The following is a 21,009-nucleotide window of genomic DNA, read 5'->3' as shown; positions in this document are numbered from 1 at the left end:
TTTTAATACTGCACTATGGAAGTACTGCATTCATAAGCAACATAGGAACATAAGTTCTTTCAAGTACACAGAATTGACAATTTACCCCTTTTTTCAGATCTTGTGTAGGCTAAGAGGAATATGCAAGAGCTATTCCCTATGGCTGAGGATGGTTGATGGAAGTCAGGTGATTTTCTTCTCCTTTGGCAGTGAGGTTTCAAAAAATCTTTTATAATTTTTACATATTTTATCCCAAGCTTAAACCAAAAATTTGTTTGAATGGTCAGATGTGGAACACTTGCACAGAATTGGCCTACTCCATATTTCTGCAGTCAGACTCTCTATCTCAAATACAGTCTCTGTTCTCTCCATTGTCAGACATTGAAGAGTTTCATAATATACTAATAATCACCAGTGGCCAGTAGGCAGAAACATTACAGATGCTGATTTGTCAGCATGCCAAAACTGCAACAAAAGAGTGAGCATCAGTTATGCTCATGCCTGGCTGCAAGTGTCTTACTGCTGCAGTAGGTATTTGAGAAGCTATATGATGCCTAAATTGGCTCATGTAAATTGAATTGCTTCATCTTGCTTTACCTGGATGCACAGCTTCCCATGTAAAATGGCTCTCAGTCTGCTCTTTTAATACATTATAATCTCTTGAGAAGTTTCACTAAAAATTTAACCAAATTTTATACCACTTTTCTCCTGTTTTCAAGATTAACAGATGCTGTTAAAACCCAGTGTTCCATTAAAACTCATTGTTATAGCTCCTTAGTAAAAATTAATCACATTGCAAAGTATTTGGTGCTTGGAAACAATCACACAGAAACTTTACATTGATATCTTGAGCCGCTTAAAAGATACTGGTTGCATAACATTATATAACAACCACTGTGTATCAACAGAATTAATTAATTAATTAATATTAATAAACATTTCACACCAGTTTCCATAAATAATATTTCATAACTTTAGAGAGTATTATACAAATTGAGAGGGGAAAAAAATCAAACTGAAGCTGTGTTATCTGGAAAGTTCGAACACTTAAGACAGACTGGATTGGTTAGAATACAACAGTACTTTACTATAGTCCAATTAAAATTACTAGATAGTTGCCACTTCATGTGTTGTAGCTGGTTCCTCCAATCAGAGTGATCACCATCGTGCTTGAACCATTCGCTATTGTCAAACTGCTGTAACAATTAGTTCATTTCCATTATTTGAGAGAGAGACAGAGAGAGAGAGAGATTGGCTTACAATAGATAAGCTTCAGATGACATTGCATGAAGCCAAACTTTTGATGGCTGTCAGTCATTGTGACTGGGACACTGGAGACATGAATACAACTGCCTTTTCTAGTGTAATGACATATTGTAGTGGTTATCGCATGAACCTAACATGTATAAGATTTACAGTTCGAATCTCATCCAGTGTTCTGAATTCATTTTATATTTCTAAAGCTAATCAAAAGATGCCTCCCCCCATGCACCATGGACCTTGCCGTTGGGTGGGGAGGCTTGCGTGCCTCAACGATACAGATAGCCGTACCGTAGGTGCAACCACAACGGAGGGGTATCTTTTGAGAGGCCAGACAAACGTGTGGTTCCTGAAGAGGGGCAGCAGCCTTTTCAGTAGTTGCAAGGGCAACAGTCTGGATGATTGACTGTTCTGGCCTTGTAACAATAACCAAAACGGCCTTGCTGTGCTGGTACTGCGAACGGCTGAAAGCAAGGGGAAATTACGGCCGTAATTTTTCCCGAGGACATGCAGCTTTACTGTATGGTTAAATGATGATGGCGTCCTCTTGGGTAAAATATTCCGGAGATAAAATAGTCCCCCATTCGGATCTCCAGGCGGGGACTACTCAAGAGGACGTCGTTATCAGGAGAAAGAAAACTGGCATTCTATGGATCGGAGCGTGGAATGTCAGCTCCCATAATCGGGCAGGTAGGTTAGAAAATTTAAAAAGGGAAATGGGTAGGTTAAGGTTAGATATAGTGGGAATTAGTGAAGTTCGGTGGCAGGAGGAACAAGACTTTTGGTCAGGTGAATACAGGGTTATAAATACAAAATCAAATAGGGGAAATGCAGGACTAGGTTTAATAATGAATAAAAAATAGGACTGCGGGTAAGCTACTACAAACAGCATAGTGAACGTATTATAGTGGCCAAGATAGACACGAAGCCCATGCCTACTACAGTAGTACAAGTTTATATGCCAACTAACTCTGCAGATGACGAAGAAATTGAAGAAATGTATGATGAGATAAAAGAAATTATTCAGGTAGTGAAGGGAGATGAAAATTTAATAGTCATGGGTGACTGGAATTCACCAGTAGGAAAAGGGAGAGAAGGAAACATAGTAGGTGAATATGGATTGCAGCTAAGAAATGAAAGAGGAAGCCGTCTGGTAGAATTTTGCACAGAGCATAACTTAATCATAGCTAACACTTTGTTCAAGAATCATAAAAGAAGGTTGTATACATGGAAGAATCCTGAAGTACTATAAGGTATCAGATAGTCTATATAATGGTAAGACAGAGATTTAGGAACCAGGTTTTAATATGTAGGACATTTCCAGGGGCAGATGTGGACTCTGACCACAATCTATTGGTTATGAACTGTAGATTAGAACTGAAGAAATTGCAAAAAGGTGGGAATTTAAGGAGGTGGGACCTGGATAAACTGACTAAACCAGAGGTTGGACAGAGTTACAGGGACAGCATAAGGGAACAATTGACAGGAATGGGGGAAAGAAATACAGTAGAAGAAGAGTGGGTAGCTCTGAGGGATGAAGTAGCGAAGGCAGCAGTGGATCAAGTAGGTAAAAAGACGAGGGCTAGTAGAAATCCTTGGGTAACAGAAGAAATATTGAATTTAATTGATGAAAGGAGAAAATATAAAAATGCAGTAAATGAAGCAGGCAAAAAGGAATACAAACGTCTCAAAAATGAGATCGACAGGAAGTGCAAAATGGCTAAGCAGGGATGGGTAGAGGACAAATGTAAGGATGTAGAGGCTTGTCTCACTAGGGGTAAGATAGATACTGCCTACAGGAAAATTAAAGAGACCTTTGGAGAGAAGAGAACCACATGTACGAATATCAAGAGCTCAGATGGCAACCCAGTTCTAAGCAAAGAAGGGAAGGCAGAAAGGTGGAAGGAGTATATATAGGGTTTATACGAGGGCGATGTACTTGAGGACAATATTATGGAAATGGAAGAGGATGTAGATGAAGATGAAGATGAAATGCGTGAAGAGTTTCACAGAGCACTGAAAGACCTGAGTCGAAACAAGGCCCCGGGAGTAGACAACATTCCATTAGAACTACTGATGGCCTTGGGAGAGCCAGTCATGACAAAACTCTACCATCTGGTGAGCAAGATGTACGGGACAGGTGACATACCCTCAGACTTCAAGAAGAATATAATAATTCCAATCCCAAAGAAAGCAGGTGATGACAGATGTGAAAATTACCGAACTATCAGTTTAATAAGTCACAGCTGCAAAATACTAACGCGAATTATTTACAGACGAATGGAAAAACTGGTAGAAGCGGACCTCGGGGAAGATCAGTTTGGATTCTGTAGAAATGTTGGAACACATGAGGCAATACTGACCTTACGACATATCTTAGAAGAAAGATTAAGGAAAGGCAAACCTACGTTTCTAGCATTTGTAGACTTAGAGAAAGCTTTTGACAATGTTGATTGGAATATTCTCTTTCACATTCTAAAGGTGGCAGGGGTAAAATACAGGGAGCGAAAGGCTATTTATAATTTGTACAGAAACCAGATGGCAGTTATGAGTCGAGGGGCATGAAAGGGAAGCAGTGGTTGGGAAGGGAGTGAGACAGGGTTGTAGCCTCTCCCCAATGTTATTCAATCTGTATATTGAGCAAGCAGTAAAGGAAACAAAAGAAAAATTCGGAGTAGGTATTAAAATCCAGGGAGAAGAAATAAAAACTTTGTGGTTCACCGATGACATTGTAATTCTGTCAGAGACAGCAAAGGATTTGGAAGAGCTGTTGAACGGAATGGACAGTGTCTTGAAAGGAGGGTATAAGATGAACATCAACAAAAGCAAAACGAGGATAATGGAATGTAGTCGAATCAAGTCGGGTGATGCTGAGGGAATTAGATTAGGAAATGAGACACTTAAAGTAGTAAAGGAGTTTTGCTATTTGGGGAGCAAAATAACTGATGATGGTCACAGTAGAGAGGATATAAAATGTAGACTGGCAATGGCAAGGAAAGCGTTTCTGAAGAAGAGAAGTTTGTTAACATCGAGTATAGATTTAAATGTCAGGAAGTCGTTCCTGAAAGTATTTGTATGGAATGTAGCCATGTATGGAAGTGAAACATGGACAATAAATAGTTTGGACAAGAAGAGAATAGAAGCTTCTGAAATGTGGTGCTACAGAAGAATGTTGAAGATTAGGTGGGTAGATCACATAACTAATGAGGAGGTATTGAATAGGATTGGGGAGAAGAGGAGTTTGTGGCACAACTTGACCAGAAGAAGGGATCGGTTGGTAGGACATGTTCTGAGGCATCAAGGGATCACCAATTTAGTACTGGAGGGCAGTGTGGAGGGTAAAAATCGTGGAGGAAGACCAAGAGATGAATACACTAAGCAGATTCAGAAGGATGTAGGCTGCAGTAGGTATTGGGAGATGAAGAAGCTTGCACAGGATAGATTAGCATGGAGAGCTGCATCAAACCAGTCTCAGGACTGAAGACCACAACAACAACAACAACAACAACAACAACAACAATCAAAAGACTCATTATCATGTTTATTCAATTATTTTGTTAAATTTACTTTTTATATTTCTAATACTTTGCTACATAATTTCCATCATAGTATTGACTTTTTTTTATTTACTCTTATTTTTCTTCCTATCATTCGTTTTTTCATTTGAGATCTACTTGTGTTGTCGATAATTTTCACCCAAATGCCAATCAAGACTGCTCATCGGTTGGTAAAGTGGCATCCCATGTAGCCAGTGAGAGGATAATTTCAGGTAACCATTAACAGTGAGAAACTACAGTTTGCTTTTGCTGTTGACCCTGAAATGTTGCTGTTGAAGATGGCTATGCAAACAAATGTATTATGAAATTTTTCTGTCTGGATTTTGCTGATAGAGGTTAGCTTTAAATGCCATAAACAAAGTGATCATGATTTCAGTTCTGCCACAGATTGTTGATCATTTTCTCAGACATTGCACATCATGATGTTGTAGTTAGGTTAGGACACGAATTTAAATTCAGGGCTACAATACGTATCATCTGCCATGGTTCAGTCATTAGCCACTTAAAAATCAGCTGTTGACAGAGCATCTCCCATTTCTGTCATATTTTGCGGTGGCCATGTCCAACATTGCTGCTGCGTATGTGAAGTGACCCACTGTGTTTGTTGTCCATAATCGAGTGGTGCTAGCAGCAGGTCTGCCAAGACTGCAGCAGCAAGTGACAGAAATCAACTGTCAAGTAATTTTAATCAGACTGACATCATATAAACATATGTATATAACAACAAAAATGACAACAAAGATGATGATGAACAGTAACACACAACTGTAATTTTATTGCAACATTCTGAAACACTTACTACACCAATTGCCTCTAGTGAAAAAAGCACAGTTCCAAAAAACAGAGGCAAATCCTTGAGAGGCCCAAATGGTTGTCTGTCCAAAAGGCTGGGAGAACTGTTCAACAAGTAATAGAATGTGATACAAAAGCCAATTAAAGTCAAGATATTGGCTAAAGTTGTAAATGGTGCCAGCAGCTTCAAATTGCGCACCATATTTATTATTATCAGTGGCACGAGCAAAATTAACATGTATATCCTGAGATCCAACCCATAAGAGTACTGGTCCACTACCTGTAACATTGATTGCACTCTATGATATAATTACTTAGTGACATATTATAAAATCATTATTTACATAAGGTACATATGAAAATTCTTAGTTATTGCAGTGTTTTAATGGTACAAACACATAGATTTTGTACACATAAATTCTAGCTTGGGAACTTGGTACATAAATATAATGTGCTATATAATGTCAACAAGTAGTCAGCACAGAGTCAGTTAAGTCTGTTTACATAGTTAATGAAACTGGTGTTTATATGTGCTTGTTTCTACTTACGGCTTTGATGTGGCTGCTGACAAATACCACGTACACACAACAGCTTCCAATCTGTAAGATTACTTGGAAGATATTCACAATATGCCTGAAATAAGTTTGCAAAATTGTAAAGAAAAGACAGGTTACTCATAATTTTAGAAATTACATATCTATGGATGCATAGCATTGAACCTATAGCCTCAGTTAGAATTTCTGCTTTCCAATGTTGTCACAAGAACAGGAACTATAAAATACTTTTTCATTCTAGACTTACAATTAATTTTCATTCCAACAGTTGAGACATTCTGATGTACCTGCACTCATGATGGACGCGACCTGTATTTCATTGTTTGTTTTGTGTTTCTCTGCAGAGTACTACATTTCGTATATAATGTTTGTTCTTGCTACAGGAAACTTGGTGATGAGTGAGAGTTACGTTTTCTCTATATGTTAGTGTCAGTGCTACATCACCTGACAAACATCTCAATGGAAGAATTACTCCAACATCTCACTGTCCAGTAGCGAACTTTTTGCAGAACAACAACAGGCTCTCACCACCGCTCTAAATCAAGTGGCATCTGTCTGTACGTGGCAGGCTACTCTCCCATCAGCACACTCATCACCTTTCCTGGCATACGAAGAATCAACTGAAGATTGAGACTCCTATGAGGCATTGTTGTGCCAATATTTCCAGGTTTTTCATGTCAGCAGGGCATACCTCTGTAGGTCTTTCCTTCCTGGCTTTCACCATGCCTTGATCAATTGCGCCAACTTGCACCTTTGCAAGAACTCGTCACCTTATCATTTGATGAAATATGGAAGCCTTTCTGAACCTGTTACTGTGACAGAACACATCATTTCAACCATGTAGACTTTACAGTTGTCAGAATGCACAAACCAATCTTACAGTCACTGGGCTGCAGAATTATATGGGTTAACCCATTGTTGTAAATTTGTTACTAGAACCCATCATGAATCCTATGGTGATCTCATGGTGAGTGATGTTATTATTCTTCTGTCTCTGGATAGGGAAGTCTGCAAGAAAGCACTTCAGTGTGAGAATCCGACACTTCTGGATGTGCTCAATTAACACAGTTCTGTGAAATGTCACAGGACACAGGCGATCAGATTGCTGCATGGGAGGGGGTATCAGAAGTTGCTCAGTCAAATCTTGTTAGGCATGTTGCAAGTATTCAGGATGATGGGGAAGCTGTCACAGTGGTGCAATGTTCGACTCAGCATTGCATGGGGCAGAGTCGGATATGGCCACCGTAGCAACAGGCCATGTCACAGCAGTGGCTCTGCCCCACCGTGTGCCACTAAGCATTGGGCTGTTTGCAACAAGTATCAAAAGAAAGGCCACATTGCACTGGTGAGTAACTCTTCTTCCAATGTGGTGGACACAGTAGTATCGATGGACATAAACTGTGTCTCTACAATGACTGTTTCTCAGAAGAAATTCTTTAGACTAGTGTGTGTTTAATAAACTGCTGGAAATGCAAGAGGACACAAGCAATGCAGTGACTTCAATAAATGCACAAATATATATGGACTTGGACTCCCCTCCCCTCACACAGATACATGGAAGTTTGTCAGCTACGATAAACAGCAGATTCCAATCATAAGTCAGTTCTCTGCTCCTGTCTCTTACAAATCTGTTGTTCGCCTTCTCATCTTCCTTGTTGTGGATCATTCCCACACCACCGATGTGTTCAGGTTAGATGTGTTTACCACTTTCAATTTCTCCATTGCCGATGAGGTACATTTAGTACCAGATCAAATTCTGTATCAGCAACTGGAGTTCCTCTGCTCTGGGGTTTCATTTCTGTTTTCCCTTCTGCTTGGTTGCGCTGCTGGTTTTCAGGCCCACATTACCATGTAAGACTCCACCCACCCCCTTTTTTTCTATACATGGCAGGTGCCTGTCACATTGCATGACTCTGTCAAGGCCGAGTAGGTAAGTGTTTGCCTGATGTCATTTGGCCTATTTCTTCTACTCTATGGTCTACACCACTGTGCATTGTTAAGAAACTGATGGTTAAGCTTTTCCTCCATGGCGACTTCAGTGTCACGATTTTTGCAGTCTGTAATAGATACATACCCCTTGCCCCACCCTATGAGTCGCTCAAAAAATTTTCAGTCAGCTACCACTTTCCAAGATTGATTTGTCAGAAGCGTAACTCCAGCTCTCCTTGGATATGGCCTCTAGGCACTTTCTCATTGTCAATACACCTTTCAGCCTACACCAATATCAATGCTTGCCTTTTGGCATTGATAGTGCGATCAAAATTTTTCAACATATTTTTAGAATGGCTCTGAAAGAAGGTTATATATGTGGAAGAGGCGTGGAGACACTGGAAGGTCTCAGATAGATTATATGATGGCACGACAGAGATTTAGGAACCAGATTTTAAATTGTAAGACATTTCCAGGGGTCGATGTGGACTCTGACCTTGATTTATTGGTTATGAACTGTAGATTAAAACTGCAAAAAGGTAGGAATTTAAGAAGATGGAACCAGGATAAACTGCAACAGCCAGAGGTTGTAGAGAGTTTCAGAGAGAGCATTAGGGAATGATTGACAAGAACAGGAGAAAGAAATACAATAGAAGAAGAAGATGTATGAGACAGGTGCAATATACTCAGACTTCAAAAAGAATATAATAGTTCCACACACAAAGAAAGAAGGTGTTGATTGGTGTGAAAAAAAAAAAATATATATATATATATATATATATATATATATATATATATATATATATATATATATATATATATATATATATATATATATATATATATATATATATATATATATATATATATATATATATATATAGAGGGAAACATTTCACGTGGTAAAAATATATCTAAAAACAAAGATGATGTGACTTACCAAACGAAAGCGCTGGCACGTCGATAGACACACAAACAAACACAAACATACACACAAAATTCAAGCTTTCGCAACAAACTGTTGCCTCATCAGGAAAGAGGGAAGGAGAGGGAAAGACGAAAGGATGTGGGTTTTAAGGGAGAGGGTAAGGAGTCATTCCAATCCCGGGAGCGGAAAGACTTACCTTAGGGGGAAAAAAGGACAGGTATACACTCGCACACACACACACATATCCATCCACACATTACAGACACATTGATTTGATTTGATTTGATTTGATTTGATTTATTTCGTGTTCCATAGGTCCAACTGTGTTGGATACACAAGGACGTGGAACGAGTCAGTTTTTTACAAATACAATCTGATAATCGAATAATAGCATATACAGAAATTTGAGTACATAATTATATAAAAATTTATACAGTAAATTCTTTAAGCAGCAATACAGAAAAAGAAAATACATATTTTCTTAGAATCATTAAAACACTACAGAAAACAGATACGGAGCACACACAGTTACAGAGCTCAGGTTAAATAAAATTCATAGTGGCATTATGTCAACTTGTATTATATAATATTAAAATATTACAATTTATTTAGTTAAAAATTCATCTAGACTGTAAAAAGCTTTTTCTAGCAAAAATATTTTTAGTGCTTTCTTAAACTCACTCTTGTTATGAATCTCTGTCTTTATTTCGGGAGGAAGAGCATTGAAGAGTTTTGCTCCAGTGTAGTGGACACCCTTTTGTGCCAAGCTCAAATTTCTGAGTTCACTGTGTATGTCATTCTTCCTCCGCGTGTTATGCTCGTGATAATTACTGTTTGGTTGAAATATATCTATATTTTTACAAACAAAACACATGAGAGAAAAAATATATTGGCATGTAGTTGTGTATATTTTAAGATTACAAAAACTATTTCTACAAGAGTCTCTTGGGCGCAATCCACATATAATTCTTAAAGCTCGCTTCTGTGCAATGAACACTTTCCTTGCTAATGGCTGGTTGCCCCAAAAAATAATTCCGTACTCAATGAGACAATGAAAATAGCCATAATATGCCACTTTTGCAGTGTTAGGTTCAACACATGTAGTGACAACCCGTAAAGCATAGGTAGCAGAGCTAAGCCTCTTACAGAGGTCAATAATATGTGAAGACCAGTTCATTTTCTTGTCAATGTGCACTCCAAGAAATTTTGTTGTTTCCATTCTAACTATTGGTTGATTACCACACGTCACACTTATCTCTCTCTCTTTTTCTGTTTTTGTACAGAATTGAATAAAGCTGGTCTTACTGGAATTTAATGAGAGACCATTCACCTTGAACCAATTAACCATATCTGAGAGTATGTGATTAATGAGTTCCTCAAGATTGTTGTCTGTTCTACTGCTCATAAAAATTGTGGTATCATCAGCAAATAATGTAAATTTACATGGCAGGCTTGTACATGATGGTAGATCATTTATAAAAATCAGGAATAATAGTGGCCCAAGAATTGAGCCCTGGGGCACTCCACATGTAATGGAACTCCATTCAGAATCTGAGGAAGTGTCACATACTCCACCCGAGCTATTCAACACAACTTTTTGTTTTCTGTCTTGGAGGTACGACTGTAGCCAATTGCCTGCAACACCACTTATTCCTACTAATTTTGCTTTTTGCAAGAGAATCTGGTGATCAACACAGTCAAACGCTTTGGATAAATCACAGAAGACACCAAGTGCTAGCATTTTTTCATTAAGAGTTTCTAGGACTTCATTTGCAAGTGCGTAGACTGCATCTTCTGTTGAACGGCCCTTTTGAAAGCCAAACTGGCTCTTACTGAGAACTTCGTTCTTCATGAGATGAACAGTAATTCTTACATGTATTAGCTTTTCTAGAATTTTGGAGAAAGCTGTCAGCAAAGAGATAGGTCGATAGTTAGTTAGTTCAGCTTTGTCACCCTTTTTGTACAGGGGCTTCACAATGGCATACTTAAGTCTACTGGGAACAACACCTTTCTGAAGGGAAGCATTGAAAATATGACAGAGAATGTCCCTTATCCACACACAAGAATATTTCAATAAATTACTAGATATATTATCAACCCCTGCAGAATTCGTACTTTTTAGAGACATGATGATTTTTTGAATTTCTTCTACAGTAACAGGATTAAGGTGCATTTCTGAAATTTTGTTTGAATATACGGCTTGACAAAGAGTTACAGCTTCGTCAACATCGGGCTTGCTACCAATCTGTTGAGTTACTGATAGGAAGTGTTTATTAAAAATCTCAGCCACCGTTTTGGGGTTATCTACTAGGATACCTTCATATCTGATATTATTTATATCTTCTTTACTTGTTGTATCTCTTCCTGTTTCTTTTTTTACAATGTTCCAAATTGCTTTTATTTTATTATTAGAATTATCTATTTTCTTCTCATAATAAAGGGCTTTTGATTTCTGTATTAGTTTCTTCAAAATTTTACAGTATATTCTATAGTGTTCCCATTTTTCTACATCTTTACAGAATCTTATTGCAGCATAAGTTTCCCTTTTGGTTTTACATGACTGTTTTATACCTTTTGTAATCCAAGGCTTGCTTACAGAATTGGAGGCCCTGTTTCCGACCCATTTCTTGGGAAATATTTCTTCAAAAAGAGCACAGAATTCATTTATAAAACAGTTAAATTTAGTATCAACATCATCATGGCTATATACTAAAGACCAATCCATTTGCTGCAACCTGTGGTTGAAAGTTTCTTTCGCCTCTTCATTAATTACTCTTATAAATTTCCATCGAGGAAATTCTTTTTTGAACAGATTAACGTCATAAATAGTGAGAATTTGTCCATCATGATCTGAAAGCCCACTTATAACCTGCCTGACAATATAATTCTGATGTCTATTTACATCTAAAAAAATGTTGTCTATCATAGTTTGGCACTCGGATGTAATACTTGTTGGGAAGTTTATTACTGATGTCAGATTGTGTAAGGTCATCACAATCTCAAAGTCTATTTTATTCTTATTTTCTGTCAAAAAGTTTATATTGAAATCACCTAATACTACAATATCCTTCACTTTTGAATGTAACCATGACAGTAGGAGTTCCATTGAATGCAGAAAAGTTTTTATGTCACCTGAAGGAGCCCTGTAGACAGCCAACACTATTATTGGGTAGAATTTAGTTGTTATTTCTGTGGCACATGCCTCAAATTGTTGTTCCACACAATATTTCTTAATATCTATAGCTTTGTATGCTACAATATCCTTAACATAAATTGCTACTCCACCTTTATCTTTACTTTCCCTACAGTAGTATGTTACTAAAGTATAACTTACTATAGATGGCAAGGCACATTTATTAGTAACATGGTGCTCAGTTAAGCACAAAATCTGGGCATTATTTATACTGTCCTTTTCACTAATGTTAATAAGGAGTTGGTCTGTTTTGTTTAAGAGGCCCCTTATGTTTTGATGAAAGAAAGAGATGCCTTCCTCTTGCTTTTTTATTCTATTAGTGCTGTTACCTGACTGAGAATCCAGTGGAGTCTGCCTTGAAACAGGAGAGAGGAGACACCTGACACTACCTACTGTTGTCCCTTCTTTTTCTTCAGGCCCACACATAAAAAATCGTTGAGATGAGAAGGAGGCTCAGCATTTCTTCTGTCCAACAGCCTTCTATTTGTTGTTGTTGATGGTGGTGCTGTTTCTGACACTTCAAATGTTGGTTCTGCCACTACTGCTGTGTTTCCTTGTGAACTTGGAGTCTTCTCGTTTTTGTTATTTTCGTCTATAATAATACTTGGCTGATGAGGAACAGTAGTTCTTTTGTTGTTGAAATCGATGACCACTGTTCTTTCTGTTAAAATTTGGCCTTTTTTTACATGTTTTGCTGCTGCTGATGAAGTTTCTAATGAATTTTTTTGAAGCGTTTTCGTTATGGAGTCAGGCGATGGCAATGCAATTATCACATTTGAACTATATATATATATATATATATATATATATATATATATATATAGTTCAAATGTGTGTGAAATCTTATGGGACTTAACTGCTAAGGTCATCAGTCCCTAAGCTTACACACTACTTAACCTAAATTATCCTAAGGACAAACACACATACCCATGCCTGAGGGAGGACTCGAACCTCTGCCGGGACCAGCCGCACAGTACATGACTGCAGCGCCTGAGACCGTTCGGCTAACCCCCCGTGGTGAAAAATTATCAAACTATCAGTTTAATAAGTCACGGTTGCAAAATAATAACACAAATTCTTTGCAGATGAATGGAAAAACTAGTAGAAGCCAGCCTCAGGGAAGATCAGTTTGGATTCCATAGGAATGTTGGAACACAAGGGCAATACTGGTCCTACGACTTATCTTAGAAGATAGGTTAAGGAAAAGCACACCTACCTTTCTAGCATTTGTAGACTTAAAGACAGCTTTTGACAATATTGACTGGAACACTGTCTTTCAAATTCTGAAGGTGGTGTGGGTAAAATACAGGGAGCAAAAGGCTATTTACAATTTGTACAAAAACCAAATGACAGTTATAAGAGTCAAGGGCATGAAAGGGAAGTACTGATTGAGAAGGGAGTGAGACAGGTATGAAGTTATTCAATCTGTATATTGAGCAAGCAGTAAAGGCACCAAATGAAAAATTTGGAATAGAAATTAAAATCCACGGAGAAGAAAAAAAACCTTCAAGGTTTGCCAATGACATTGTAATTCTGTCAGAGACAGCAAAGGATCTGGAAGAGCAGTTGAATGGAATGGGCAGTTTCTTGAAAGGAGGATATAAGATGAATATCAACAAAAGCAAAATGAGGATAATGTAATGTAGCCAAATTAAATTAGATGATTCTGAGTGAATTAGATTTTCTAATGAGACATTTAAAGTAGTAAATGAGTTTTGCTATCTGGGAGCAAAATGACTGATTATGGTTGAAGTGGAGAGGATATAAAATGTTGACTGGCTAAGGCAAGGAAAGCATTTCTGAAGAAGAGAAGTTTGTTAACATTGGGTATAGATTTAAGTTTCAGGAAGTTCTTTCTGAAAGTATTTGTATGGTCTATAGCTTTGTATGGAAGTAAAACATGTACAATAAATAATTTAGACAAGAAGAAAATAGAAGCTTTCAAAATGTGGTGTTACAGAAGAATGCTGAAGATTAGATGGGGGAGATCATGTAACTAATGAGGAGATACTGAATAGAATTGGGGAAAAGAGGAATTTGTGGCACAACTTGACTAGAAGAAGGGATCATAGTATATGTTCTGAGGCATCAAGGGATCACTAGTTTAGTATTGGACAGCATGTGGAGGGTAAAGTTGATAGAGGGAGACCAAGAGATGAATACACTAAGCAGATTCAAAAGGATGTAGGCTGCAGTAGTTACTTGGAGATGAAGAGACTTACACAGGATACAGTGGCATGGAGAGCTGCGTCAGACCAGTCTCTGGACTGAAGACCACAACAACAACAACAATCACTTTTGTGCTTGGCTGCATCAATTATCTTGACAATATCATTGTTTTGGATTCTACCATCAAAGACCACCTTAGAAATCTCCGATCATTGTTTTCTGCTTTGCAATCTGTGGGTCTCAGGTGCAATCTTTCCAAATCTTAATTTTTTCAGTCTTCAATTGAGTTCCTAGGTTTTGACATTTCTCACACAGGAGTCAAACCAATGCATCACCATGTTGATGCAACAGTTGCTTTGCAATGGCCAAACTCCATTAAGGAACTGCAGGTATTTCTAGGTAATGTTGCAGATTACTGCAAGTTTTTACCTGATATATCCAGTGTTGCTCAACCACTGCATGAGCTTTTGTGTAAAAATGTACTTTCTTTCTGGCCCCAGCTTGTGACCAAGTATTTGATTTGCTTAAATCTAAATTTCAATCTATCCTGTGTGTGCTACATACGCTTCTCATCATGGTCTTGGTGCGGTGGTGGCACACCAATATGCAGGCAGGTGTGAATGACCCATTGCTTATGCTTCTAATGCATTAACTCCCACTCAGCAGTGGTATTCTCAGATTGAAAAGGAGACTTAAGCAATTGTGTCCACTATCAAGAAATTTCATGCTTCTTGTATGGTTCTAAGATCCATTTAATCATAATCACAAGCTGTTGGTTGCTCTTTTTCACCCTTCAGCTTCTTTGATGGACAATGCAGCATATCTTTTGCACCAGTGAGCTCTCTTCCTCTCCTGTTATCATTATCAGACCCATTACTGGCCAATGGATCAACATGCCAATACTAATGCCTTATCTTGTCTTCCGATCAGGCCAGACCTGGCACTCAATCATGATGAGTAGCTTTGTTTCTATTTTCATATTGAGAACCAAAAAGTGGTTGATAGTTTTCCCATCAGTAGTACCATGATAGCATTCACCATTATCATAGATACAGTACTTAGTTAGCATGCTTGGCAAGGAAAACCTCTGCCCATGCCTTGGATCCCTTGTTTAATTACTTCTCTGTCCAGCACCACCTCTCTGTGTTTGATGGGGTTCTTTTGTTAGCTACAGAGGATGCTGCTCCCTGGGTTGTGGTTCCCACTTCCTTATACTGTGGTGTGTAGTGACTTCTGCAGGTCAGTCATTGAGGGACCTTTCGCACCAGAGCTTTGGCCCCCCAGCATGGGTATTGGCCAGGCATAGATGGCAACATTACGTGGCTTATCACCACTTGCACTTACTGTGTTCAGCAATAGGCGGCCAATGGTAGTCTTTTCCCCATGCCTGATGTCGCAGTGCCAGTGGGTGTGTGTACCTGTCAATGTTGCTGAGCCCTTGCTAAATCAGTATTGGTTCATCATAGTGGATGCTTATTCCAAGTTTCCCTAGTGGTGTGACGTCTGTCTACATCCATGGCAGCCTCTGTTTTGGTCCTGCTTAAGATTTTTGCAAGTGAGGGACTTCCATATACTGTTTTCAGAGATAACGACCCTCAGTTTGCTTCTTGAGAATTTGCATCTTTTTATCAGGCTGGTGGTGTTCAACACCTCACAGCTCCCCCATTTCATTCTCAATCTAATGTAAAGCTGGATGCATGGTTCAGGAGTTTAAAGCTCAGATGCAGAAGTACGCATGTGGCATTTCTCCTGAAGCTACTTTAGACTGTTTTTTGAGTTCATACCATTTCACTGTGGTTGGGGCAGAAGCCTGGTAAAGCTGCTATATAGATGCCTACCACAGACCCTCCTTCACCTGCTGCATCTGATGCCATGGCTGACAGTATCACCAGCTCTGCGGCAGTTCTGTCTGGGTGCACATCTGCACTTGTGGTTTCAGGTGTCAGCTGAACTGGACTCTTGTTGTCTTCAAGGGTCGCCAGCCCCAGCACCTGTGCATCATCCCCATAACTTCAACCAGCTGTGGCTGCACATGGTGGGGTCCATTCCAGAGGACCCACTGCCTCCTCCATCCCTGCTGCCATAGATGCCTGTTCCCGTATCATAGCCAGTCCAGTTCGTGTTGCAGCAGGGGCTGCTACCTGACAGATCACTGTCTTGGGTTGCCTGACTTCACCCACACTCTTTGACTGCCATTGTTGGTGTAGCACCCCCTGCACCTGGTGTCACAGGTGCTGCCACTTCTGTTGCTGAGTCCTGTGTGGCCATCATATCCAATGCCCCTGCTGGGACCTCCAGTGCTGACTGCTGATATTGATAAGAATGTCACTGTCGAGACACCCTCCCTAGCTCTGCCCACCTCTCATGAGAGGGGATGTGCATCAACCTGTTCCCTCATCACTTCTGCCCCTGCTCACCAGTGGCTGCCCACCACATGCTGCAGCAATCACTGTCATCACCAGGTGATGAAATGGACATCAGCACCATCATTGGTGTTTTCCGTGCCTCATAATCTCAGTCCCTTGCAAGATCAGTGGCCCCCCTTTTTTTTAATGGTACCAGTGCATTTTCTGTAGCAGCACTTTTTGCCTCTACCATGTCTTTTTCTGTGCCTAGTGTTTTTGTGTGTGTATTTAGTTTTCCCACCCCCTAGAAGGAAGGGGTGAACTACCTTCACTCATGATGCTTGCGATTTCAGAGTTTGCCCATCCATACAGTTCACAGGCCTGCTTGTAGAGAGCACTTGGATTGGCCCCTGGTGTGCTCTGATGAGCCGCCAAAGAAATAATATTATTTAAGGAACCACTAATGAGTGCTCAGCCTATTCTGTACCCTGTGTTACTGTTGCGCAGTCAGTTCATTCGGTGCTATGCACAACCTGTACTTCGCTGTATCTTACGTGTTGCTCTGTAAAGTACTATGCTCCATAAATTGTGTATATTCTTGCTGTAGCACATTCATGATGTGAGTTTACTATATAGTGTAACTTAATGTTCCTTACATCTTCCAGGTGCTGTATTTTGAGACTTCATGATATTATCAACTTTGGCATTAAATTGACATTGAAGTTTATAGACAGACATATCTTACCATAAGAAAGTTAACAGCCTCAAGATATTGAAAATTTGACATTTATTACAATAATGCACAGAATAAGGAAAACAGCACCCATTCACCATATCAGATATCTGTTTGCTCTGGCATTGGGTCAAATGGGTAATAAGATAATTTCCTAATGAAATCAGTGTTAGGTTTCAGTGCTAAAAACTCAAGAACATGAGTGAAAAGATGAGTGTTTTAGAGTCACAGCATGGGGCCTTATTCAAGGCTTATCCCATATGATATTACAAGGAGAATCTCCCACTATACTCACCAAACACTTACTTTAGAGCAAAGTCTCTTATTAATTGGTAACAAAAATATTAGTGAATTGTTCCTAATGTCCTTACCAAAATAAATTCCAGGAATGACACTAGGAATGATTAATTAAATCTTGTATGAGTGGTGAGACCAGTTTGTAGTTGCCATAGTGTCACCACCATTCCAGGATGTGCTCAATTAACTCCACTGTGTAACAGTGGTCCTCCCAGTTTATTGAGTGCTGTTGTGGCCTGCCATTCCACACGTGAAGTTGGATCTATATTCTTCTGTGGTCAACAGCAGATGGACCTCAGTATGAACTTCAAGCCAGTCTGACACCCGAGGGGGAGATCAATGCAGGCAGTGTTATGGAAGAAGCTGGGAATTATATCGTAGAACTTTCAGTAGCACCATAGCTGGCCTGACTCCTCTGAAACAGTTTATAATAAGGTTCCATTGTTTCTGATGTATAATTTGCATGACACCAGTGATTGGGGGCTGCATAGATTGTTTCTGCACAAGTTGTTGCTTGCATTGGTCTGTGAGCCATAGTATGCCTGTCTCTTCTAGAAGACTGTTGATGTGGCTCTGGCAACATGTTCCAGTTGCCAAGGGCACACCACTTTGATGAATATGATCAAGAAAACCTAACATCAAAGGGGGTGTGCTGATTAGTTTGCTGTGCTTCCCAACCAACTTGGTAAAGAAAAAGGAAAAACCAGATAATTTTTTGTGAAATGATTAGCCTAAAAGTAAAAAATAAAACAGATTAGAGAAACATTTGGCTCATCTTTTAATGATGCTCAAAATCGTGTACAGCAATTTGAGCACTGAAACAAACATGTGGTTGACATAGCTTTGCAAAACCAAGTGTTTTAATGTATATAATCATAAATAAACAACAGTAGTAATTGGAATACTCACACATTAGTTAAGGAGAATCTGCAGTTCCATTGGAACTGCTGTGTGATTGTTTTTTGTATTTCTTCTTTTAATTGGGAAAAGTATATAAGCAAGAGAAATTCTATTGACAGCACTTGTAATGGAAACTTTACTATTTGTGTCCACGCTTTCTCTTCCCTGAAATATGCAGTATTCTCTATTGAAAAAATTTTTAGAGTGAAAAATTTTTGAAACTATTTTACACCATCACACATGGATAATAGAAATGTGCGAAGGTCACAGAACAGCAGACTGCACAGTCTTCATAATACATCAGACAGATATCCCATCCTACACGTATACACACTTTGATTCTAAGTTAAACACTGAATAGTAATTTTCATTTGGCACCTTATTTACTGTACATGATTTTGAACATCATTCGAAAGTGTGTCAAATGTTTCTCTCATGTGTTTCATTTCTTACGTTTAGACAAGTCATTTCACGAAACATTTTATAGCTCTTTTTCTTTAATTTTCTGGTTTTGTTTAGAAAGCATGAAATATAGTGCATTTAAAATTGATTGGTATTTAATTATTAATAAGAGTGCATAGACCAAGAAAAAGCAAATAAGGTGTTCATTAAAAATTTAAAGTTTAGTGCTCAACTTGGTATTTTAAAGAGCACTAGGGAATATTAGACTGGTGGATTTTTCTTAATTACCCTGGTCACCTTCAAGCAGTTAAACCTTTTTCAGAAAGAATTTTCACTTTGCACCAGAATGCCTGCCAATTTGAAACTTCTTGGTAGAGCTGAGTAGATTAAAAATGTGTGCCCGACTGGGACTTGAACCTTGGACATGTGCCTTTCATAGGTAAGTGTTTCTACTGATGGAGCTATCCAGGCACAACACGTGACCTACCTTCACAGCTCTACTCTCTACCTCTACCCCCCCCCCCCCCTCAAGTGACTAATGTCTTGTCTTCCAAACTTATATCTTTTCTTTCAGGAGTGCTAGCCCCACAAGGTACACAGGAGAACTTCTGTGAAGTTTGGAAGGTAGGAGATGTGGTACTGGCAGAAACAAAACTGTGAGGGCAGGTTATGAGTCAGGCATGGGTCGCTCAGACTGTAGAGCACTGCCCATCGAAGGCCTGAGGTTTGATCCCAGTGAGCCACAATTTTAATCTGCCAGGAAGATTCAACTTTTTTTTTTTTTTTTTCAAAATTAGACCTCACAGTGGTGAATTTAATATTCCATTTGTCTATTTTCCACTCTTCATTTGACAATGAACATTTGTACAAAAATTCAATGTGCAGTTAATAAGGAATCGTTATTTTCATTTCACTCAAATGTTTCACCAAAAATGCAGAAAATAAAACACACTCGACCAATTTTCCAGTGTTTTGTCTTTAAATATGTCTGCTTGTGTCTGTATATGTGTGGATGGATATGTGTGTGTGTGTGTGCGAGTGTATACCCGTCCTTTTTTCCCCCTAAGGTAAGTCTTTCCGCTCCCGGGATTGGAATGACTCCTTACCCTCTCCCTTAAAACCAACATCCTTTCGTCTTTCCCTCTCCTTCCCTCTTTCCTGATGAGGCAACAGTTTGTTGCGAAAGCTTGAATTTTGTGTGTATGTTTGTGTTTGTTTGTGTGTCTGTTGACCTGCCAGCATTTTCATTTGGTAAGTCACATCATCTTTGTTTTTAGATATATTTTACTTACTCAGTAAGACATTCCCTTCACAATCTAGGATGAAGATGCCATTGCCTACTTTACAATCGTTCGATGTTTGCTGAATCTGGTGAACATATTAAGGCTCAGTGCTGTTGTTTAGTGCTCAGTTTTTGGTCTCCGGTAGGAGTTCCCAACAGAATATGAACGCCTGGATCATGTTTAGTCGTTTGTGAGTAATACTCAGGGCCAGTACATTTCCAAACTTGTTACAGGAGTGAAGGGACTCTGGTGTTCAACACCTTAATTGAATGGGACCTTGTCCTCATGGTTTGAATTACTACCATATCAAAAGGGTCGGTTCAAGAACATTTTTCCGCCACCCACCCCTTTTCCTTCTCTCCCCCACACATTAGATGCCGTTCATAAGCTACTGGTAAAACCTTTAAAAGTAAATATATAATAATAATAATACTTTATTCAACATTGAAAGCTTAATTGAATATGTATAAAAACAGGTTACAATTCTTAATACATAGCACAATAATACAATCTTCTAAATAGGTCACTAATTAACAAAATGATTAAATTACAAATAAAATGGTTTTCTTGACACAATTTATATATTTTTTGAAACCATTCTTATTCTACATGCAAGTATGGTATATTTCTAAGGAACAAAAATGGTTTTGTAACAGGAATTTCTTTAGATGATATTTAAGCTTCATTG

General features: G+C 38.8%; 1 protein-coding gene across 2 annotated transcripts in view; it reads right to left on the bottom strand.

Moving 5' to 3' along the window:
- Nucleotides 1–21,009, bottom strand: part of LOC126259924 (proton-coupled amino acid transporter-like protein CG1139) — an 89,830-nt gene that overhangs the window by 36,053 nt on the left and 32,768 nt on the right. Inside the window, exons 4-5 of one of the 2 annotated variants that reach the window (XM_049957015.1) lie at nucleotides 6,137–6,221; nucleotides 5,596–5,868 (exon numbers count right to left, since the gene is read on the bottom strand). In XM_049957015.1, coding sequence (XP_049812972.1) covers nucleotides 5,596–5,868; nucleotides 6,137–6,221 — 358 coding nt within the window. The remainder of the gene's footprint in view (nucleotides 1–5,595; nucleotides 5,869–6,136; nucleotides 6,222–21,009) is intronic. The other variant, XM_049957016.1, reaches the window with a different exon arrangement.

The sequence above is a fragment of the Schistocerca nitens genome, chromosome 5, assembly GCF_023898315.1.
Source record: "Schistocerca nitens isolate TAMUIC-IGC-003100 chromosome 5, iqSchNite1.1, whole genome shotgun sequence".
NCBI lineage: Eukaryota > Metazoa > Arthropoda > Insecta > Orthoptera > Acrididae > Schistocerca > Schistocerca nitens.
The sequence above is the reverse complement of the archived record's forward strand: the minus strand, read 5'-3'. Positions and strand labels throughout refer to the sequence as shown.